At 43.8% G+C, this 25,000-nt stretch overlaps 1 protein-coding gene across 1 annotated transcript in view; it reads left to right on the top strand.

The window, feature by feature from the left end:
- Window positions 1-25,000, top strand: part of dph6 (diphthamine biosynthesis 6) — a 75,323-nt gene that overhangs the window by 22,951 nt on the left and 27,372 nt on the right. Inside the window, exons 4-12 of the mRNA XM_080783619.1 lie at window positions 2,706-2,779; window positions 4,127-4,245; window positions 15,855-15,916; window positions 16,517-16,611; window positions 16,943-17,036; window positions 19,200-19,353; window positions 19,706-19,831; window positions 21,905-22,034; window positions 22,192-22,366. Of these exons, the coding sequence (XP_080639745.1) occupies window positions 2,706-2,779; window positions 4,127-4,245; window positions 15,855-15,916; window positions 16,517-16,611; window positions 16,943-17,036; window positions 19,200-19,353; window positions 19,706-19,831; window positions 21,905-22,034; window positions 22,192-22,366 (1,029 nt within the window). The remainder of the gene's footprint in view (window positions 1-2,705; window positions 2,780-4,126; window positions 4,246-15,854; window positions 15,917-16,516; window positions 16,612-16,942; window positions 17,037-19,199; window positions 19,354-19,705; window positions 19,832-21,904; window positions 22,035-22,191; window positions 22,367-25,000) is intronic.

The following is a 25,000-nucleotide window of genomic DNA, read 5'->3' as shown; positions in this document are numbered from 1 at the left end:
ACGTCAACTGTTACGTAGACAGGTTTTTCCTCACCAGTTTGTTTTGGGAGGTCTGGAGCCTTGTTTTTAAGGCCTATGACTGGTGCCTTGGTACCATGAGGTGCATGCATAGTCGAAGTGACATTGGATGAGTGCTCCTGCTAGATAGTACAGGAAATCTATGGAAAATACAGGATCAACCTCAAACTAATTGCAAAAGAACCAAACTCAGCTGATTTTGTATCTTCAATATATCCTGAATAACAGAAAAAAAGTTCCCTGGAATTGTCTGAGGGGAAAGTGTTGAAAATGGCCTGTACAGTATGGCCACCATAGACATTCAATATAAGGCAAATATTTTCTAGATTTCCTTTTGCTTTAAGTAGCATATGACATGTCAAACTAGAGCAGGGGTAACCAACCGGGGGTTCGCGATCTACCGGTAGCTCGCGGGAACGTTTCCAGTCGATCGCGAAGTGTCAGACAGACCCATTGGAATAATGTCAGTGCCGCTCGTCACATGCAAATTAATTTTGAGCAGAGCGCTGTGGCTCTGAGTTTGAGAATAGACCCCATCGTCCAAGGGTGTGTGTGCGTGTGTGGTGGGGTGGTGGTATCTTAGCAACACTGAATGATCTGTCCCATTGGTCGTGTGCTCGTATCATGAGCCAATGGCTGCAGCTCTGAGCTTCCCAGACCCAGGTTCACATCTCAACTATTCTACACTACGTCATGCCGTAAAGAGAACTGACAGGTCAGCCACAGGGCTGCTACCATATTAGCAGCTGTGAGCGCTCTTCTCTTCTCGTGAAGAAAGCAGGACAGAGTTGTCAAATAAATCCCGCCGTCATTCATACTGTATTTATTCTCCAACCCGACATTAAAATACGGAACAACGTGCGTTCATTACGGGCTCGTGACAGGCTGCAGACACAGAGTTGGGACTACTAGCCGATAGCGCCGCTGCTACTTCAGTTTTCGTTGTTCGTTGTTATATTTTTTATTATTGGGATTTGATCATTGATGCAAATTCTAAACATATGGATGCAGCTGCAGAAGTTGTGTTGCTTAAAGGAATGCATAGTTGCGTTCTCCTCAACTGCTGCGCAGCAACAACAAAAATATAAAAATGAGAAAAATATACTGAATATACCAGTCTGCAATGCAAACTAATAGGCGAGTGCACTCCAGGGCATATGCAAAGGGAAAGAATGACTTCTGTCCGTGACAATAATCAACGCTACAGTTTGAATTATGTACACATGCACACATAGAGCAAAAAATATGAAATATGAAAACTTGTTGAAGTACAACGCATGAGTCAAGTAGCTGCTTTCCTTTCCTCTTTACTGAGCTACTGTCATTGAACTGCTGTCCGATAAAATGCAGGATGTGTTTGCATTAACTTCAGATATTTAAATGGAGATTATTGGATTAGTAAGTGACTGTCACCTGCAGGTCAGAGCTAAAGAGAAGGAATTTTGGTATCTTGTGAGCAGAGAATGGCCTTTTCACAAATGAAAATAATAAAATCTAGAATCTAGAAAATAGAACTCGTATGACTGACTCACATCTTAATGACACCCTCAGACTGGCAATCACTAAATATGATTTCAAAACGCTTGCAGATAAAGTTCAGTCACAGCAGTCTCATTAAAGGTGGGCTGACCCTGAGAGTATGTCACCATATCTGTGCAAATATATATGGTCATGTTATGCCTATGTCATTTGAACATCTGCCAATGTGAATATTCATTGAAATGAGAAACAAAATATTTCTAATACTAATTATTTCTAATTTGTCTTAATATTATTTTACATTGATAATATAACTTACTATAAGTATTTATTCTAATTTAAGCTTTAGTCTTTGTGTGGATGTGTGCACATGCATTGAGCCTGTCAGAAATAGCAAAAAAACAAGTGTTTTTTCTAACACGTTTTAGTGGTAGATCTTGGCTTACAATTGGGAATAAAATGGGCTCTTGGGCTTGAAAAGGTTGGTTACCACTGAACTAGAGGGTTTTCATGATGCTGAATCCATTCCAAGCATTAGTTTTGCATAAAAAGACCTCCTTGGGCTAAAAACGGCTATAGCCGTCATCAAGAATGTGATGAGGTCAGCACAAATTAAACATTAAATGCCATTGACATTGAAGGGAAAACTTACGTCATATCTAAACGAGCAAATCGGCTAACCAATCACATGTTGGTGGGAGTGCTTGGCCAATAAGGGACCACCTTATGTACCTTATGTAGCAATGTCAAATGTCTGCTAACATAAATTGATGTACAATGACAAGAGCACCCCTCATTTCACACGGGTGTGATTTTTATAAATCATATATAACATTAATGACCGGACGGGTCATTTATACTTTTTTTAATTGCGTGATTTCTGGTGTATTCTTCGGGAGTCGTAGGATCAGTTACAGGTTGTGGAAGAGCGCCCTCTAGTGTAATCACTGAAACACCAAATGAGTCTATAGATGTCAATGACAGTCAATAAACACCCATGTTGTATTTATGAAATGTTTCAGCAGCCTTCCTTGATGTGTATATATAGGGCATTGCCATTAACCAAAAGGTCGACTTGTTAACAAGTTCTCAACAAGTCGTTGAACACCAGGAAAGTTATGCTCCAAAGGGTTGTTTGTGTGTAATGGTGAATTACATAATGTACTGTAATGTCTCCCACTTATCCCCTCTCATCTTCCACCCTGCAGGAGAAGGAGGCTGTCGAGGCTGTGTCTGTAGGAGCCATTCTCTCTGATTACCAAAGGGTTCGCGTGGAAAATGTGTAAGGCAAGACACACTCGCACGCGCGCACACGCACACACACACACACACACACACACACACACACACACACACACACAAACACACAAGCATGCTTGAATATATGTTTCCTGGCTTGAACTCAATCCAAACATTTGACGATTTTGAACCTAAATCCCATTATTCTACACACACACACACACACACACACACACACACACACACGCACACATACACACAATATTGCACTAGATATTGAATCACAACAATGGGTTTTAGTTTCAAAATAGGCAAAATATTCCCTTAAACATACTTCATGCTGAGACACGCATAGAAGCTGCCTGACCTCAAATGACGCAGTCTATGGTCCAGCAGTGAAGGAAGGGAGTCAGGGACTACATCTATGTCCCTCTCTGCTGAACTGGAATTGAGGTTTGTTTACACAAAATGTGCACACACACACACACACACACACACACACACACACACACAGTCACACACACACACACACACACACACACACACACACACACACACACATCCGTGTTTGTAGTCATCCAAATGTCTATTATAGTTATAGTCTATTATACTTTTCACATTAGGTGTCCAACATAGCCTGTTGTTCGACACAAATAGTCTCATTTGAGGCGAGGTCAGAGGGTTTCTTTTAACAAGCCTACCCTTCTCTGTTTCTCATTCTTGTTCTTGTTTCATTCTCTCTCTCTCTCTCTCTCTCTCTCTCTCTATGTGTCTGTCCGTCTCTCTCTCTCTCTCTAGACTGACAACGATCGGACACATTCCAACACAAGCGTCTCTTGTCTTATATTTCCAGCAAAACCACAGGCCTCTCTGCTTATGTACAAATCCTGCTGTCAATCATCCATTGTTTTCTCTCATACACACCAGACTCACACACACACACACACACGCACACACACGCACTCATACACCTCAGGCATCTTTTGAGCAGTAGACATGTAAGCTAAGCAGTTTCGGCTCTGGTTACCTGCTCAGATCTGCGCGTGTTTGTGTACTTTATACGCACATGTTTATGTAACAGCCAAGCAAAGCTTAAGATGGTGCCATCTTAAGGTAATTACTCCTGTTGGGTTCCTCTGTTCTCCTCCTTGACAAAAGCCACTGGCACCAGCGGTGGCTGAGAGCGTGTGCGGTGGGCGTCCCACAAGTGGCAGCCTGCGCACAAAGTGGAGAAAGTGTCCCAACCCGTGGTTGGCTTTGAAGTTGAAGTTCTGATCCTCACAAGTATTCAACGTAAGCCTCTTGTGTTGCCCTGCCTTCCTCCAACCCCCTCTCGTCTATCTCTCTCACAAACCCTAACCCCCCCTCCCCCATCTCATCTGAACTCCAGGTGTTTGCGGCTTGGTTTGGTGCCCCTCTCCTACCTTTGGCGCCGCGACCAAGAGGCCCTCCTCTCAGAGATGATATCATCTAACCTCCACGCCATCCTCATCAAAGTGGCCGCCTTCGGTGCGTTGGTATCTCTCTCTTTGTCTCTCTCTCTCTCTCTCACTCTCTCTCTCTCTCGCTCTCTCACTCTCTCACTCTCTCTCTCTCTCTCTCGCTCTCTCACTCTCTCTCTCTCTCTCTCTCTCTCTCTCTCTCTCGGCAGGGGGAGAGCAGTTCCATGTCCCTTTCCCCTGTCATTATTGGCTTAGCCCCTCACCCTTTTCATCATCCATCCATAGGTTCAGAAGGAGTTTGTAGTCTGGGGATGAAAGAAGGACCAGCGTTTTGGCAAGTGCAGGACAGGAGGAGGAGGAGGAGGAGGAGGAGGAGGAGGGAGTTGTAAGGGGAGGAGAGAGAGAGAGAGACAAGAAAACGTAATGGCCAAATCATTAATCTGTGGTTTAACAGCAGTGTTGAGACTTGTGCTAGTGCCAAGGCGTTGAAGCGAAGAACAATATGAAGAGATAAGAGAATCAGTGTAGGGAGAGGTGTGTGTGTGTGTGTGTGTGTGTGTGTGTGTGTGTGTGTGTGTGTGTGTGTGTGTGTGTGTGTGTGTGTGTGTGTGTGTGTGTGTGTGTGTGTGTGTGTGTGTGTGTGTGTGTGTGTGTGTGTGTGTGTGTGTGTGTGTGTGTGTGTGTGTGTGTGTGCTCGTGTGAAGAGAGGGCGGAAAGCAGCTTATGGCAGTTGAGAAAGGATCACATGTGAGTGCACGGTGCATTAACCCATTCTGACCGGGCACCCATTTTGGTGTTAGCATCATGTTATGCTTTACCTATTGAAAAATAGCAGATCTACAAGCTCATATCGCGCCACCGAGTGGCGCGATACGAGCTTGTAGGTCTGCTATTTTTGAAAAATTCGAAGAACGACTGACATTTTTAGAATCTGATCTCAGGTCAGAATGGGTTCATCAGACCAGTGTGTGTCCAGTGGAAACCTCGTATGAATCTGATCTCAGGTCAGAATGGGTTAATGAAACCTGTCAATAAGCATGGCACGTCGCCATCGGGTCTGAGGTTGTGTCGCATCCTCTGCTTATGCATTCCTCAGAACACACTCGGAGATTAAAATCTACTATATCTCATTTAAAGTTTTTATTTTTTTTTTCTCCAAAGTGCTTCACCACTGAGCGTTAAAGAGGTTAATGTAGTGTCACCTGCTCACTCGCTCGCTCTACCTGCCTATTTTGGAGCCCGGGGGGAGAGGAAGATCAGATTACAGAACAAGAGCAGGGAGAGAAGAAGGGAGAAAAAAAACTTCTTCTCTGGGTTACACAGTGTTAAGATTCTTACCTGTATCTACTTGACAGGGAAGTCAGATCCCTTTGACGGTGCCAGTGATAAATGATAATTACGGCCACAAATGGCTCTTTCTCCTCTCCAGCTACTTGTGGCGATAGATCATCATGTAGACACTGTTTACGTGCACTTAAGTGCTTGTTGTCGCCTTTGGTAGCAATCAGTTGAAAGGGGTCCCCATGCAAGACAAATGACCCACAGAGTTGAGCGTCGAGGGTTTTCTGCATATCTCTCAACGCTGTTCAAATTGCCTCTCGTGGAATGCAATTGATGAGCCATCCGTCTATCATTTCATCTCTGTCGGACAGAAACCTTGTCCAAAGCCTTACTTTTGAGGAAATAGAATAAAATAAAATTTTATAAAATTTATAAATACCAAAGATAGAATTAACCACTTTGAACCTGACAGTCCTATTTTGGGTATGTCATTAGAGGTGAAAATGTTCAAACTTGTCTCAAAAAGTAGAAACAAAGCAAAAACATTGCAGATCTACAAGCTCACAATGAAAAAGCATAAAAAGATGAAATGTGGAGATACAAGGTTTCTGCCCAACGATTTGTATGAATGAATTAATGAATTAATGATTTTATTTACGTGTCTGTCTGACTGCCTTTGCAGCCCATCCCTTACCGGATTATTCAGACACAATTTACAGTACAATATATTTCCTGTGCCAACACGCTGACACCAAAATATTAAACAAAAGTAAATATCATACAATGTATGGAGGGCTGCACTGTACCTGCTGCACCTACAGTAGTAGTCATTTTTAACGGTTTAATGTTGTGATTGTTAATTGTGGGCAAGAAAAATCTTCATACCCTGTCAGAGGCTATTTTCTCTTTGAGATAATGGCCAGATAGCAATTTTTGATAATTATAATATATCTAGAAGAAGAAAAAGAAAAAAACATTTAGCCTACACTGAGTCATTTGTCTAGCTACAACAGCCCCCCTTGAGTTGTGTATTGTACTCCACAATCACATTGTTCCCCCTCTCACCCCATTTGAACACGTTGAACCTGCCACAGCTAGAGGAGTGGAGGTAATTATGCAAATGAGGTGGTCCTTTTGAGAATGTCATCTTCATTTGGCGGCTTGAGAGACAGAGGCGTTTGTGTGCCCGGGCTGCTGTTGCTGGACTCGTCCACAGCCGCAGGAAACACCTCAGCGTGACCACTTTCAACGTGCCGTCCCTATTTTGAGCATGTCATTATAGGCCAAGCATTTACAAACCAAAATTGTGAAAATAGGCGAGATTTTAGCTCACAGCCGATCTTGTGAGCTTGAAGATTGCCTATTGTCGCTGCGCCACAGTGTCATACGACGAAGTATACAATAGGGCTTAAGTTGTTAAAATGTCTCCGTCAACCCGTGACCCGGCTACTCCGACCGATTTCTTTCAACCCTTCTCTAAACACCTAAACCGCCTTTAAAAGCAAATTCTCCACATTTTTTAGAAGATTATAATTAGAAAGGAAAATTACCTGAGGTGCCTTGGGAGTGTGTATCTTACCCTCCCACTGTATCGTGTGTGCGTGCGTCTGTGTGTGTGTGTGCGTGCGTGTGTGCGGGGTGTGTTGTGGCTACAGGTAGAAAGAGAAGATCTTATCGGCCCTGACTCCTCACCTGTCCTGAGGCAGGGGTAATTAGAAAGGAGAGAATTGAATAGGACTGCAAACGCCCCAGGCACTTTAGGCAACACTCATATAATTGCAGCTTTGGCGGGAGCAGGTCTGAGCAGCGAGGTGTGCTGTTTGGGGGAGATTGGGTGACAGAGGGGCGTACCTGAGGGCCTTTGCAGTGTGCGCGTGTGTGTGTGTGTGTGTGTGTGTGTGTGTGTGTGGTGGTTGTGTGTGTGTGTGTGTGTGGTGGTTGTGTGTGAGAGTGAGAGAGATTTGGAGGGATTTACTTGCGCAGACCTCAGGAGGAGATAAAAACAACTCTCGCAGGGCAAAGGTTAAAGCTGCATCTGACGATGACAGCCAGAGCGGCTTATGACATCCTGCGGTACATTTGTGACACACTGACTGTACGATATTTGCTTTCGGTGGGCTCTGAACAGTGGGAGGTAGCCGGAGCTTAATATTCTTTCGTTCCCCGCTTAGACGGACAGGTGGAAATTAGCGGTGAACGGATCAAGAAAAATACATACACTTTCTTTTTTTCTTTCTTTAAAAAAAAAAGCAGATATTCTGAGATGACAAATCCCTGTGGTGAAAAGACAGCTGTCCAATGGCACCATGATCCTCTAAAGTAAATTTTCTGGTGTGTTCATTTCCATGCTGATTGCCACCCTAAAACCACAAAAGAGGGAAAGAAGATTCTCGTCTGCTAAATCGTTTGTAGTGACGTCTCTTGAACTTTCCAAGGCAATCGCATCAAGATGTCATGAAGTGCCTCTAATTAGCAAAAAAGAGAGAGAGAATGAAAACAGAGAGAGAGAGAGAAAATAATAGCATTTACACCAACAATGTGACATGTATAGTGGTTGTAAAATGATCTTTCTCTTTCAACTTGATTGTTTTTCATGTAGCCATGGTAATTGGCAATTCCAAATGCCAGTATTAAATATGCATGTAATTAATTAATTGATTGATTAGTGCAGGTGTATAAGGGCGGCATAGGTTCAGTATGCTGTGCAGCAGTTAATTGGTCCTCGGCTCAGGCGTTAATTGGCACATGTGAAATCAAGGTCTTTCTGTCAGAAACCTTTTATCACGTCGCAATCTTGTACCCTTCTCTTTGTGTTGTGAGAAAGAAATCATTTATTACATGAATTGCTTTTATTGAGCACCTGACCCACATAAAGACATTCAAGAAAACCTCATATCATATATATAATATAAATAAAGCATCTTATATTTGAAATATATCTTAAATTGTGATTTAAGACTTAAAGTCATTTCAAGTTATCGTTCATCTGTGTTTTCTTAGTTTAGATTAATGGCAAGTATAAGTACTGTATAAAAGTACGTTAGTAAGCTACAACTTGCCGAGCCATATGGCCATACAGTTGTGACCTATCTCTTGTTTCTGTTGCGTTAGGCAGCGTCATGTACAATACACCCCTTGGTCATGACGCTAGTATGTTACAGTACCATACACCCCGTGGTCATGACGCTAGTATGTTACAGTACAATACACCCCGTGGTCATGACGCTAGTATGTTACAGTACAATACACCCCGTGGTCATGACGCTAGTATGTTACAGTACAATACACCCCGTGGTCATGACGCTAGTATGTTACAGTACCATACACCCCGTGGTCATGACGCTAGTATGTTACAGTACAATACACCCCGTGGTCATGACGCTAGTATGTTACAGTACAATACACCCCGTGGTCATGACGCTAGTATGTTACAGTACCATACACCCCGTGGTCATGACGCTAGTATGTTACAGTACAATACACCCCGTGGTCATGACGCTAGTATGTTACAGTACAATACACCCCGTGGTCATGACACTAGTATGTTACAGTACAATACACCCCGTGGTCATGACGCTAGTATGTTACAGTACAATACACCCCTTGGTCATGACACTAGTATGTTACAGTACAATACACCCCGTGGTCATGACGCTAGTATGTTACAGTACAATACACCCCGTGGTCATGACACTAGTATGTTACAGTACAATACACCCCTTGGTCATGACGCTAGTATGTTACAGTACAATACACCCCTTGGTCATGACGCTAGTATGTTACAGTACCATACACCCCGTGGTCATGGCGCTAGTATGTTACAGTACAATACACCCCGTGGTCATGACGCTAGTATGTTACAGTACAATACACCCCGTGGTCATGACGCTAGTATGTTACAGTACAATACACCCCGTGGTCATGACGCTAGTATGTTACAGGGACGTTAGACAGCGTCATGTACAATACACCCCATGGTCATGACGCTAGTATGTTACAGGGACGTTAGACAGCGTCATGTACAATACACCCCTTGGTCATGACGCTAGTATGTTACAGTACAATACACCCCTTGGTCATGACGCTAGTATGTTACAGGGACGTTAGACAGCGTCATGTCTAATACACCCCATGGTCATGAGGCAGCTTCATGTACAATACACCCCTTGGTCATGAGGCAGCTTCATGTACAATACACCCCTTGGTCATGACTCTAGTATGTTACAGTAATATACACCCCTTGGTCATGACGCTAGTATGTTACAGTACAATACACACCTTGGTCATGACGCTAGTATGTTACAGTACAATACACCCCATGGTCATGACGCTAGTATGTTACAGGGACGTTAGACAGCGTCTTGTACAATACACCTCTTGGTCATGACGCTAGTATGTTTCAGCTTCATGTACAATACACCCCTTGGTCATGACGCTAGTATGTTACAGGGACTTGCTAAGTATGAATTAGCTGAAATTCCCAACATTACAAGCAATTCGAAAATAACATTTATAGAGAGTGAATCACAAATTATATATAGAATAAATTGTATATATATTTTTTTACATGTGGTCAGGGTCAGTGCAGAGCACATAGTAAATCAAAGAATTACAATTCAGGAATCAAAAACCAGTTATCAGTTAATATTGTGAAGCTATTTTCAATACATTCATATTAATTATATTTTCTCTGATCCCAACATATGTCAAGGTAACCCAAAACCAATTTTACCTGTTCTGTTTAGCCCTGACCTTGAGCCTTTTTTTTTGGCCAATTTAATCACACTGATTTCCTTGAACAGCTACGTTAGTGTCTCAACGTTTCAAGGTTTCAAAATGGAGAGGCCTAAGTTGGCTCAAATAAATGGTCAGCAATTTTTGTTTTCACTGATATTTTCATGTTTTTGGATCTCAGCAGAAATTATACATTGTGCCTGTTGATATGTAAAATGGAAATAATAAATAAAACAAATAGCTTGATTTGTGTCATGTTTTACACAAAAATCTATAATATAATCAAACTTTAATATTTATTCTGTATAGTCTACATTGGTATTATATATAATGGCTGTAATTAACTACCATTTCCACTCTTTTAATTTGTTGGAATGAAAAGATTTAATCTTTGATGTCGTCACCCCGCTATTCGTCATTCCTGTTATTCTGCTCACAGACATTGAATTTCAGATAAGGGCCCTGACAAATTTCACATATATCCTTAATCTTATCATCTTTTGTTTGGCACTGCCTGAGTCCTGCCCCTCCTCTCCTCGCTTCCTTTTTCTCCTTCTCTATCTCACATACTTTCCACGATTAGGTGAGAAAGAGAACAGCTATTGTTTTGGCAAAGGTCTTTGGCTTTTGTGTGGCTCACCTTCTATAGTGAAGAAATGCTTATTTCAATCATTTAAAAAGCTAAAATGTTGTACATTTTGAATTCATTTTTACCTGCCTTTTCTCTCTGAAGGCAGGGATTAAAGCCGGGGCTGTCAGTCGACACGCCAGATCTTAAGAAAACCTGTGGATGTCTGCGATACTCCGCTCAGCTCGGCTCAGACGGTATCTAGAATCTCCTGGCTTCTAATTTAGCATTAGGCTCAATGTATAGTCAAGACCCTGAGCAAAAGCATAAGCAGTTTCAGTTAAATAGACTGTGTGCTAGGGGCTTTACATGAAGCTACCTGTTAAAGGTGGGCACAGGCCAATCATGGTTGTTAAAAATAATTTGTATAAGGCTTTGCTCTGGAAATAATTGCCAAAGTTAGAGAAGTGATAGGCATATTATATTCCATAGAGTTCAGAAAGAGAGAGGAGCTTTTCATCTCTGAGCACTGCCTTTTGTTTCAGGAATTGTGTTTCAAAAGGCATTTCTTTCTGCATGATTGAAGGGTTGTTCACATTCTGTTGGCTATGGTAAGCCTATTGTGGCATGGTGTTTTGATAAATTGCCAAACCTTTCCCCATGTTTTTATACTCCTTCTTACTTATGGAGTGCTCTGAATAACAGACATTTTTAAAATTCAACTTTTCCACTATTATTTCATCCCTAAAAATGAAATGTTTTTAATACCTCTTAGATTTCTTAGATTTCTTTGGGAGGATTCCTGGATTATTTCAAACTCTTGAACATCAACCAGGCTTTTGGAAGAAAAAAAAGAAGCTTCCTCTCATTACTGGACTCCCTGGTTTTTAAAGTTCACTGAATTTAATTGCAGTTTTATAGGATAATACAGGATAAAAGGCCCTTTTAAAGGAGTGCCATTTCTCTCAGTCTCTCTCAGGGAAGCTCCTTTCTCCAAAGTGCGGTCTTGTCGTCTCGGGCGGCAGACTAATGGCAGCTTCTAGTGGGCTTATTTGGGTTTAATGTGGCATAATGAGGTTAGGTAATTGGGTTTAGGTCAAGTTGTAAAACAGGTTGAGAGGAGACAGCGATGTGAAGATAATGTAAATGAGTGGTGTAAGATCGCTGAAGGCTTGCAGCAGTGGCTACTTCTAGACTTCTTGAAGTGCGTATCGCACCAGACGGACTCATTGCACCTGTCCTCATTAGTAAACTGTTTTGCTAACCTTTAGTCAATCAGGACCGTCAATTAAGAAAGACTCATGAAAGTGTAAAGTGGTCTTGGGAGAAATGGCAACATATTAGTGCCAACTTGGCTTCATTTTCTCACTCATTCCCATCACATGCGTTTCCCATTGCCCGGCTCCTTTCCCTGTAAATATCAAATCATGTATCATCTATTATTTAAGAGTTGGGAAGTTAATGAACATATTAAAAAAGCGACAACCCCTCAGCAATTCGAACCCAATCATTAAAATTTGTTAAAAGGCATGACTAATTAAAGAGGATATTTAAATGGGATTGAATTTTAATGCTTTCTGCTTCCTCCTTATTACCTTTGTGGCAGGGTTAAGATGAGAGGATGTTGAGATTAGATATTCTCACACTAATTAAGACCACCGATCCCCTGGGTAGAGAATAAAGCTAGCTCATTCTCTTCCCTCCGCACATCCCTACCCCTCTCTCCTCATTTGCGCCCTCCCAACCTCCGGCATGGTCCTCCTTTGCTCCCCTATCGCTCCCCCTACAGAGTGCCGGACCATGAAGGACCCAGAGCAGAGACTCGGCTGGGATTAAGACGAAACCTGGCTTTCCCTCACTCGTTCCCCTCCCTTTTCCTCTCACCTCCCATCCGTTGCTCCCCGAGGGGCCATCCCCTGTCGATGACACACTGACCTTAGAGGTTGTCAGGCCATGAGAAGAAAAGAAGAGTTTCTCACATTATGATTAACCGTGTTCCTCTAATTAAACACGAGGCGGCAGAACTGGATCATACAATGCCTTCCAAACTGAGGGGGATTAATAGAGAGTAATTTGGCAAATTAATTTGATTGTGACTTGTCGTTTCTGTCAAAACTCCATATCAATGTGTAGAAGGTCATTAGGCAACTACTAGTTAATAATTATGTCCATCTATTTACAAGTCATCCACTGTGAGAGTGAAATGGACAACTGAATATACTTTGCACCTGATTTGGCAAGTACTGTTTGCAAGACATGAGTATAAGGTAATGTTGGCCAAGTATATTTGCACATACCTGGAATTTGGCCTCTGCATTTAACCCATCCTAACTGTTGGGTGTTCAGATTCTTGCTCACTCACACTTCATCACAATGCTGGGATCAAACATTGAACCTTTCGATTCCCAGGTGATCACAGTACCTCCGCTACCGCCCTTCAGAACTAGTTTGTGTCTCTCTACAAGAGGAGTAGAGTCTCGTAGCCTGACTTTCAGAGATCGTCGCCTACTGATAAGTCTGGTGACGGACGTTTTTGTGAGCTAGAGGGGATCGTAACAATTCAGAGATAATACAAATACAAACCTGCATTGCAGAACCAATACCAAAGGACGGAGGGCGGCCCTTCCTAATCTGGGTAGAGGCATTCAGTCGGTGTGTGCTTGTAAATATTGTCGTAGGAGCAGCATGATAATTTGTAGCTTAACAGCTTTATTTTATTTTTTCACCAAAAAAAATCCCACAATTCTGTAACCCATTTTTTCACCCAGTGTCAATTATCTAATTTAATCCTGGGCTCTACACTCCCTCTACCAACATGGGCAGAGCAACGGACTGACCTCATGCTTCCTTCAATTTTCCTGTAGGTATCTTTTTTGTTCAGCACCTGAATGTTTTTTTAGAGATGTGCGTACTTTCTTTTGGATTCCCTTTTGCCAACCCCACCTCGGGTATGGCCACTGATGACGTGGAGGAGAGAACACGCCCCCAGCACCCACAGTGTCCCCAGCGTGAATCGAACCTAGGACCTTCTAGTTGTGAGGCGACAGCACTACCGACTGTGCCACCGTTCCCTTAACAACAGCTTTAAAAAAAGACTGCTGTGTTCATAGCGATCATCAGTGTAGATACTTTGATCAGTATGCTAGGGTTTCTTACAGCATAGATGTTATAAAGATCAGTGACTCGGCTCAAATGATCTGCACATAATGATGATGTTTCACTCACAATGCTCTGTATTGCTGTACTGTACAAACAAACTAAAAATGTCGGCCTGAATGTCCTACCTAGATGATGTGGCCAATTAGTGTCATCTTATAATGAGCATTAGTGAGGACCAATTATAGGAAGATAAGTTTGGGAAAATGGTGCTTTTAGTGCTGCTCTAAGCTTTCTGTGGTGCATTTCCCTTTATGGTCCTCGTACAGGGGCATGTGTTTTAGGCTGAACATTCTGAAAAAATATCTACAAGCTCACATTGGGTCACTTTGTGAGTTTGTAGATTGGCCACGAATCACGATACCAGGAGCGAAAGCAGGAGTGGTCCTAATAACTAGTTAAAAGGCCGATGGATACAACCCAGGAGGGGTCCTAATAACTAGTTAAAAGGCCGATGGATACAACCCAGGAGGGGTCCTAATAACTAGTTAAAAGGCCGATGGATACAACCCAGGAGTGGTCCTAATAACTAGTTAAAAGGCTGATGGATACAACCCAGGAGGGGTCCTAATAACTAGTTAAAAGGCTGATGGATACAACCCAGGAGTGGTCCTAATAACTAGTTAAAAGGCCGATGGCTACAACCCAGGAGGGGTCCTAATAACTAGTTAAAAGGCTGATGGATACAACCCAGGAGGGGTCCTAATAACTAGTTAAAAGGCCGATGGATACAACCCAGGAGGGGTCCTAATAACTAGTTAAAAGGCTGATGGATACAACCCAGGAGTGGTCCTAATAACTAGTTAAAAGGCTGATGGATACAACCCAGGAGGGGTCCTAATAACTAGTTAAAAGGCTGATGGATACAACCCAGGAGGGGTCCTAATAACTAGTTAAAAGGCTGATGGATACAACCCAGGAGGGGTCCTAATAACTAGTTAAAAGGCTGATGGATACAACCCAGGAGTGGTCCTAATAACTAGTTAAAAGGCTGATGGATACAACCCAGGAGGGGTCCTAATAACTAGTTAAAAGGCTGATGGATACAACCCAGGAGGGGTCCTAATAACTAGTTAAAAGGCCGATGGATACAACCCAGGAGGGGTCCTAATAACTAGTTAAAAGGCTGATGGATACAACCCAGGAGGGGTCCTAATAACTAGTTAAAAGGCTGATGGATACAACCCAGGAGGGGTCCTAATAACTAGTTAAAAGGCCGATGGATACAACCCAGGAGGGGTCCTAATAACTAGTTAAAAGGCCGATGGCTACAACCCAGGAGGGGTCCTAATAACTAGTTAAAAGGCAGATGGATACAACCCAGGAGTGGTTTATTTGTAGGAGTGTTCTTTACTCCTTGGTTTCTCGGTCTGTCTCCGTCTGGGTGAACGAGAGTCAATGCGCATGTATTTTAGGGTTTTGGAACCAGTGGGCAGTGGGTACGCAAAAATCGCTGGCCTCCACCCTCTCTCTTTTCTCTCCCATGCCTTTGAGTAACTCCCATGCACCATTTTAGGGAAGGGGAGGAGAAAGGCAAATAAACAGAGTTTACGTTCTCAAAGAGGACTAGACGATGGGAGTGGGGAGGGGGTCATGGTGTGCTTCGGCCAGCAACTAAAAACTGTTGCCAGTACCCTATGAGATCTGTGTACACTACTGGCCAAAGTCAAACAAATAGAACCAGGGTGCAAGACTGCAAGTTTACGGGTGTGTTTGTGCGACTGCCCGTAAAACCTCCCTGCCTGTCATCTTCAATCACTGTTCTCTGTTCCTGATTAGGCCTTGTATTCCGACTCTCTTTCTGTCTGTCTATGCATCTCTCCATTTGTTTCTGTGTTTCTGTCGGTATAAGTGTTTTTGTGCGTGCGTGTGTGTGCACGTGTGCACGTGCACTCACACATTTTTGTCTTGCATGTCTCTCTGGCGTGGTGTACCAGGCCTGGATCCAGAGAAGCACTTAGGGAAACCTCTGGCTGACATGGAGCACTATCTGAAACAGGTCAGAGCAACACTGGCTCAGGAGCTGCTAGGCAGTAAAATCCTCAACTTTACAGGCGGTTTAACTGTATAGACACTGTCATCGGTGTAGCCGCAAAGGGTCCATTGTGACTTTGTGAGAAGAGTTTTACTCGTATTTGGTTGTATTCCTGTTTACTCTGAAGACCTCAGATGAAGTTTGCTAAGTTAGCAAACTTCAATAAGTATTTTTTTGGTGTGTAAACCTTCCACGAACATCAGTTCAAGTTCACGTCCTTTCTATAATAGACGAGGTAGCAACGATTTCCTTACTGAAATTCTCCTCAATCAGACCATACATTTTTCTTTCCGAGTACATGTGCAGTCAGCGTACTAGTCCATGCACAGACACAGTCAAAACTCTGGGAGGTGCGCAGACATGAGCCGGTGATGAAATTCACGTTATGCAGACCCTCGTGGCTAAACAGACAAAGAAAGTGTAATTTCGCCATTATAAACACCAACTTTTATATTTTTGATATTCAACAATTCGAAATTCTTTATCTCTTGTGATAGTGACATGTTTGGAATTCAATATTCTAGTTGCAGTTTATGAGGGTGTATTGTGTTATTTCACCAGCAGCTGTCTGACAAGTATGGAGTTCATGTGTGCGGAGAAGGGGGTGAATATGAGACGTTCACCCTCGACTGTCCTCTCTTCAAGAAGAAAATTGTCATGTGAGTACAGTAGTATAAACAATGGCTGTACAATATTTCATATGTTTTTGTATATTCTGGTGTTATTTTGCACAAGAGAATTTTAATTAAGAAATATACAGGGTTTTGGCCCGGACCACTGGCGTAGCAGTCCGGGCCTAGGCTACAATGTAGCGGTAGCCTGACAGCTTGTCGCCGGTTTGAGTCCCGATCCTGATGGTCTTTGCTGCGTGTCACTCCCCATCCCTGTCTCCCCATTTCCTGTCAGCCTACTGTCCTATGAAGTTCACAGTTTCTGTTTTATCAGCATATTCAACTTTTTTTTTAATTAAGTTTGTTTTTCTGTGTGCAGCGATGCAATGGAGACAGTGATCCACTCGGCAGATGCCTTTGCTCCAGTTGGCTACCTCCGTTTCACCAAGATGCACACCGAGGACAAACACTGTGTGAGTTGGACTTCTAAAGGAATCCAACAGTGTAACTCGTTCTTCCATAAAATAGAGTCAAAGCTGTGCAATGTTGAATCAATAATTTTAGAGTTGCTCTCAGGCTGATTATACAAAAAAAGAAAGAAAAAATTAAAATGCACAGAGGGCAAAACACATAACATGAGCAAAACAATTGCCCGTAGGAGGCTGATAACTTTGTCGACAAAAAAAGATTTTTTTTGCTCTGTGTGTGTGTGTATCGGGGGGGGGGGGGGGGGTATATCAGCTCCCCTCTGAGCCTCGAGAGGGACTTTCTCTCTCTCTCTCTCTCTCTCTCTCTCTCTCTCTCTCTCTCTCTCTCTCTCTCTCACATACTCTTGCTCATAGTCTTTCCCGCAAATCCCTGTCTCGTTCTCCTCTAGCCCCACATGGCCTACTTTGACGTCCACAATATTCGCTGCTGCCTGAAACTAGGCCCAGCTTAATAAACATGTCCACTCACATTAAGGCGTTTACTTTCAGGTAGCCCGGCTAAGCAGACGCAGGCAGCGGCTGGGGCGTTGTAATATGCATTTGGGTTCATTCTGTGTATTAGGATACAGAATGGAATGGAGGGGGGTCCATGGACAGGAACAGTGACACTCTTACCTCCATTTTTCTTGTCACGCCAAGGACAGACGAGCAGTTTTAGGAACCACCCTAAATTAAGTGTGAGGCCTCATTTATTTAGATTTGAAGTGTTCTGGTTTAAGGAGACTGCTTTAAAAAAAATGCCCACAAGTTGAGGAGGGGTCGTTCACAACGTTAGATGCTCTACTACTCGCAGATGTGGTTACAGGGGACTGATGGTATGTACTGTAGGATTCACACCAATGGGTGGCACTAGCCTCTGGCTGGGCGCATCTGCAGGGTACGGCGTGTGTGTATTATTGTGCATGTGTGTTCATGGGCACATGTGTTTCTGTGCCGCCTCACGTAGTCTTCTGTGTATGTGTTTACTTTTGTTCAGGTGCGTGTCAATATCTGCAGCAGAGTGTGTCCCTATGTGTTGCCTGGTCTTGAGTATCTGTGCACGGCCCTGTTGGAGAGGTTTTGGGTGGGGGTTGGTTGGTGTTGTCAGACAGAAAACATACCACTGCAACCTCAGTGACACCCCCCCCCAACCCCCCCCCCCCCCCCCCCCTCCAGCAATCACTCCTTGTAGCTATATATTTTCTACCCCACCACAGCCCCCTCACGCGCACACCCCCAGGTTGCATGGGAGATCTGGCTGGGGCTTGGATGAGGGTGGGAGCATGGTTGTGGAGAGCGGGGAGTTGGACGGGGGGGGACCAGGGGAGGACCTGCCCTGGTGCAGCAGTCTGAAGCTCTTCTCGTCAGGGTGACAGATCCGCAGTGACACCAGCACTAGAGGAAACGGCACCGGGCTCAGGGGGTGGGGACGGACCGCCATCATTTGCCCTCCGTTAACGCTAGTCAAGCTTTTTCTTTTGTGTGTGTGTGTGTGTGTGTATGTGTGTTGGCCAGGAGAGAGGGGGCTGGAGTATAATTAATTTGATTATCATATGGCCTAATGCAGTTGACAGCAGAACAGGAGGGGGGTAGATGGGTGTCAGGATGGGGGGAGAGAGTGTAGTGGGGGCGAGGATGGTGAGGGGGGGGGGGTTCAGTGTTGAAGAAATATGAAATATGTATTTTAATGTGCAACGTCCTCAGCAGGATTTGGCAGGTAATATGTACGTCTTAAAGAATGCTAATGATTTGTTATTTAAAGAAGATGCAGAGTGTTCGAAGGCAAAGTATAAATAAGGAGATGAATAAAATGGCACTCTGGCGAAAACACGTCAAAACACGTCTCTGACAGCCACAGTCAGGATGTCATGACTGACAGTTGGTATGATTGGATCTACAGTATCAGAAAAACACCAGCGTCACTCCTGCCTAACCCCCCCCCCCCCCCCCTATTCATGAATATGTTAGTGTACGTGTTTCATATTCATTCACCTTGAAGTTATACTGTATGTTGTCTGGGACCTCGTTGTGGAAGACTGACACACACACAACCTATTGAAAAAGGCCAGGCTATTATGCCGTGTTTTGTCTTGCCTTTGCAAGAGGCGTGTGTATTATTTGGTGTGCGTTTGGCCCTGATGTATATTCCCCCGTGGCGTTTTATTGCAGGATGCGGTGGCGAGAGCTTTGCCCCATGATAGTTGTCCTTGCCAGAATGCCATTGACAAGATGACGGAGGACCTGGAATATGCTGATCACGCCGAAGAAGACGACCGGCGAGAATTTACATCAAATTGCGACCTTAGTTGTCAGCGGGGCCGTGGTGAGATGAGCGCCTTGTGAAACATGTGATCAAGCTTGTGCTTGTGTGTGTGTGTGTGTGTGTGTGTGTGTGTGTGTGTGTGTGTCAAATAATATCTCATGCAATGTGCGTTCCCTGTATTGGTGTCATGCGGTCAGTGTCACAAGATGCGATTTTGAGTGATTGTTTGACACCAGCTGCCATTCCAACACGTATTTATGACAGTCTTTTCCCCTCCGATAGTTATTCATGAGTTATCGCTCATACAACCCTCAACAACTTCATGCTATAGTATTAGTAGTACACAATTCTGTTTTAACATGCACTACAGTCAGTTTCCCAAAACCCCTGTAACATCTCCTGTCTCTTTCAGAGATCCCACCTTCCTGCTCACCCAGAAGCTCTAGGGGCTATCAGTGGATCTCGGGCATCAATGGACTCCAGAGCACAGACCCTGGGATTGAGGGTCAAACTATAACAGCTTTCACACTGCTACAAGGTAGGGGGGGGAGAGAGAGAGAGAGAGAGAGGGATAGGGGGAGAGGGGGAGAGGGAGAGGGAGAGGGAATGGAATACAAAATAAACAGGTGTATCCAAAAAAAACTCACTGCAGAAATACAGACAGACAGTTGTCTACAACCTATCTCAAACCCTCACCCTAACCTCCCACGGGGGCAGCACACCTAAACCTAACCTTAAGCCATGTCTAACCAATGAACTAAACTAAGTATGACCATATTCCCATGGGCTCTACCCAACGAAAAATGACAATCTACAAGCTCACAATGTGTCTTGTTGCGGCACGTTGTGAGCTTGTATAGCTTCTGTTTTCTTTTGGAATGTTCTCCCCAGAATGGGAATGCTAGGTTTCATTGTTAATTTCTCCCCCATAAAAAAGACAGTCATAGGTGCATTTCACTATCTTCGCAATGTGTGGGGTAAACGCTTGATGTCAAACTAAACTCAACGTTGCTTAGTTCTTGAAGCAGGCAAAGCCCCGCCAGTCAGTCAGTGACAGTGACTCGCCACTGGGACAGACCTGTTACCAAGGACAGACACTATATATCAACCCAATGTCAAGCCCCTTGACTTTGACTTTGACACACACACACACACACACACACACAGCGTTGCCCTGCAGGACTTTTAAAGCACACGCTTTAATAGATTATCTAACCGCCCATCCACCCACTCTCCCTCCCTTCCTCTGTTTTGATGGAGAAAAAAGCGAAAGATGAAAAGCATATTTAATGTTTATCGTGGTGCTCGGCTGAACAGCCTTCACAGGGCAGAGACAATATTAAACAAGTTAATATTTAATGAACACTCTCTTTGTATGAGGGCGAAGGAGTCTGAGATGCTACATCAGCAGAGGAAAAACAAACTTGAATCTCTTTCACATGATTGTATGGAGTATGCCGTTGCTTTGAGCCCTCGTCTGCCATTTTCATCCAAAGAGGGCAATGTGTACACAGAATCCATTGGACTATGTTTTACGGAATAGGCAAAGTGCCATTACAAGTAACTTAACCCATTCTGACCTGAGATCAGATTCATACGAGGTTTCCACTGGACACACACTGGTCTGATGAACCCATTCTGACCTGAGATCAGATTAAAAAAATGTCAGTCGTTCTTCGAATTTTTTAAAAATAGCAGACCTACAAGCTCGTATCGCGCCACTCGGTGGCGCGATATGAGCTTGTAGATCTGCTATTTTTCAATAGGTAAAGCATAACATGATGCCAACACCAAAATGGGTGCCCGGTCAGAATGGGTTAACAATAATATCATAGCAGCTTAAACATACGGAGGTAACAAACGGAAACCTCAATAAAAACAGATTATGCTGGGTTATATAAGATAGGTATGGAGTGCTTAATAGGTTTAGCAAGGTGAGAAAATGTACTTTAATTTAGGTACATTATTAGGATAAGATCCTTTTTTATTTTCAACCTGCAACATATTTTCCTAGTTGTTTCCATAAAACCAATAGACGATGACGAGGATGAAATAAGTGTTTCTTCGTTCAGTTTTGAATTTCACATAATTATGTGAGAGCAAATACAATCTGATGGGGCCAAACTAGACAAAACTTATAAAGATTTAATACGCACCCTTCCAACTCAATAACACTGGCATGCTTCCACTAAGGGCTGGGCTACACTGGGGAAGGAATTGGCTCTGCAACGGTGCGCTGCCACTATAATGGATGGAACCTGGCTGCAGTGTGCAGGTTGTGCGTAAGCTCCACGCGTGAATCTTTTTTTTAATGGAAGTGCACTGTTTTTCCTCGTGTCCGCGGAGGTTACACAGCCCTTCGCCTGGCTTTCAGAGGGAAAAAAACCCAGTAAATTCGGAACTCCCCGCGGATTGGACAAATTGACGGTGCAGCCACCTAGCTGCGTACGGTTCCGTTCGTCCCTAGTGTAGTAAAATCCTTTGATAATTCAATTTAGAGTGTACAAATGTAATTAACACTACAGGTATGGGTAGTTGGGTCAAGTAAGGTCTAGGTAATGTTATTTGCAGTAGACTAATGTGACTTCTCATATATGTGTTTGATTTCTAGCCGAGTTGGACAGCAGAGGCTGGCAGATGAAGAACATTGTCCTGGTTCACCTTTATGTAAGCAGCATGGAGGACTTTTGTCCCCTCAACAACGTTTACAAGAAGCACTTCAGCATCAACCCTCCAGCCAGGTAAAGGAAAACTTTTTCCCACCTTAAGTGGAATAGGGTTTAAAAGTCATATTCGTTCTTCTCTGCATTCCCTGCTTAACATTCTGAACATTGCATCTCTACCCCCATCCATCCATCCATCCATCCATCATTTAATGTTCTGTGGTTTCCCCCCCAGGGTGTGTGTCCAGGCTTCTCTTCCTGCTGGTCAGCTACTGCAGTTGGACTGTCTTCTCCATGACTGGGCCCTGCCCCTGGAGGATGGCTCCTTCCGCGAGAGAGAGGCCCTGCATGTCCAGAGCATGTCCCACTGGGCCCCAGCCAACATAGGGCCCTACAGCCAAGCCCTCAGGGTAAGGTCTAAAGCTTCAGGGGATACCTGGCAGGAAAGCGATGAATTCCGCTGTTGTTCGGTAGTAAATTGGACATTTTGCAGTGGGCTCCCTCAAATTGATAAGTCAAAAGCGATAATCTATGATGATGCAAGAAATCCATTCGCTATATTATTTGGTTTTATACATATTATGTTACATTTTCACTGTCGTGGGTCTGGGCTTAGTCATTTAACAAATGTGCACCAGCTTGAAGGCAAAAGAGCTGACTAGGACAGATGTGTGCCTTTTCTGTCCACATGTGACACCCCCTTTCACATCATGAAATGCAACTGGCAACAGAGCATCTCCCACAAAACCTCTTAATCTTTTTTTGTTTTGGAGAGACCCATGCTAGAACAAAGAACATTATATCCCACGTCTGTTTTTTGTCATTGTTAACAAAGCAAAGAAGGGCAGCAATAATGTGACGCTACTTTGTGGCCTGGGTACCGCGGATGGCCAAACGTGAACGTAATGGTTTTCTAGAGATGTGCGAAAAGACAGGCTTTTCCAATAATACATTTAAGATGTTCTATTTACGATGGACATGCCTCTAGCTGAGTATGTGTTCCTTACCAATTTTTTTTTTCTTTTTTTTTTTTACATTTATTCATTTCTCTCCCCAATTTAGTCGTTATGCCCATTCCCCATGTCTATAGGCACTGCCAACCACCACTGTTACAGTAGGTATGTTGGACAGGGGAGGATGTAGAGTACACATGGAGTATTTATTCAGCAACTTCTTTACACCTAACAGTGAGGATTTTCACCGGGAGGGCGAAACACGTCTGGAGGAACATGCTATCCTTCCCAATTCTGCTCCCTGCTGAACAGGTCCTTCAACCAACCTGTAGGAGTCTCTAGTACAGCAACAGGGAACGTTCTCCCCTCCCGGCTTCCCACTCAGACAAACGCAGCCAATTGTAGTCGTAGCAAAGGGCCAAGCCGCCTGCACATTGGAGGGTTCAAACCCTAGCCTCCACGGTTGTGGGCATCCACTTTACCCCTCCGCCACCCCCTTTTCCATATTTTGAATGATGTATGATGCATGCATCTGTGTCTGTGTTTGTGCGTGCGTGCGTGTTACCGCAGGTGTGTAAAGATGTATGGTCTGCGCGATAGTTTGTACTTACATTAGTGCTGTAGTGTATACATGCCAACATGTACCTCCCTCGTAGTGTGCACCGCTTATCCGCATTTCCACGTGTTTGTAAAGTATGAACATTTCAAAACTCCTTTCATATTGTTTCAAAACCTAAAAGGAATGTGGCATTCAAAGGGAGAGCAGAGGAAGTGTGGGCCGTGGTTGCACGGTTGGCTTGGCGTGCTGTTTACGCAGTGTGTATTATATGGGATTACACTTGTCAAGGTACTGTCAACAAGGCCAGTGTCCATCTCCTCCACACTGTCCTTGATCCCCCAGCCAAATCCCTCTATGAGTGAGAACATGTGTGGATCAACCATTCATTTGGAGCTTGAAGGCATTTCTCACCAATGTGTCATGGAGGATCGGAGGATCCTGGGCAGTTGTGATTCCTGCAGAAGTGCATGCAGATCAGGCATGCATTTGACATGGCTGGGATGTGTGGCTTCCTCAGTGGAGTGGCACTGAGTTGAAGAAGGAGGAGTTTACACTTAAAGAAGGAGGAGTTTACACTGAACTGAACTGTTAGGCGTTGAACATGTTCACGTGACCCCGATGCGGTGGGAAAACGATGCCGGAGAGGAAAACATCCACCGCGTGAATAATATGGTCAATGGACTCCATCGTTCCTTATAGTCGTTCGTATTCAAACACTTAAAATAACACTGTAAAAAATAAAAAATAAAAGAATGAGAGGAGTTTGTTTTGCTCAGAGCCGTGTGTCGCATCCCAGTGAATTCCCTCCTCCATGCTACAATGACTTGATTAGATCAAAAATGTATTAACAACCCAGTAGAGACAGAGATTTTTACATATTGATACAATTAGCCCCTCACTGTGAGCATGCAGATGAGCATGTCGCCCCCCCCCCCCCCCCCTCCCATCTTAATGACAATCCCTTCCTTGGCGACTATTGCCGTGTGACGCCGCGGAGGCAGGTTCCTGGCAGCTGCATAAAGAGGAGCCTCAGTCTGGGACCAAATAACCTGCAGCCTTTCACCCGCCTCCTTCCTCCCCCTGGAAATAATTACTAATTAAAAGTAGAATCCCACTAAACCGAGGGATTAGTGGGGGTTGAACATCTCAAATGATGAATTTGCAATCTTAATTATTTCCTTGAGAACGGCGTTGGTCTTGCGCAGCAGAGGTATTTTTTGTAAAGAGCCTTTTAAAGGGTATGGTGAAATATGACTTAATGGCTGAAATGAATAGGAAATAGCATGGCCTGCATGGAGTGATTAAGGGTAATTGTTTATTATCTTGCTTATCGTTACTTATCATACAGATACCTAGTCCCTCAGTAGTGTTTGGCTGTAGGCCAAGATCAACCATATTCATGTTCATCTGTGCTGGAAGTTAATTAAGCCTGGTGTGGACTGATGTATGTCCAGCTCGGCCGTGAACAGTGCTTCTCTCTTGTGACGAGCGTCCAGTGGTTTGAGAAGCAGCACATGGCTACTGACAGAACT

The sequence above is a fragment of the Protomyctophum bolini genome (assembly GCF_963924005.1).
Source record: "Protomyctophum bolini genome assembly, chromosome: 15".
NCBI classification, from domain to species: domain Eukaryota; kingdom Metazoa; phylum Chordata; class Actinopteri; order Myctophiformes; family Myctophidae; genus Protomyctophum; species Protomyctophum bolini.
The sequence above is the reverse complement of the archived record's forward strand: the minus strand, read 5'-3'. Positions and strand labels throughout refer to the sequence as shown.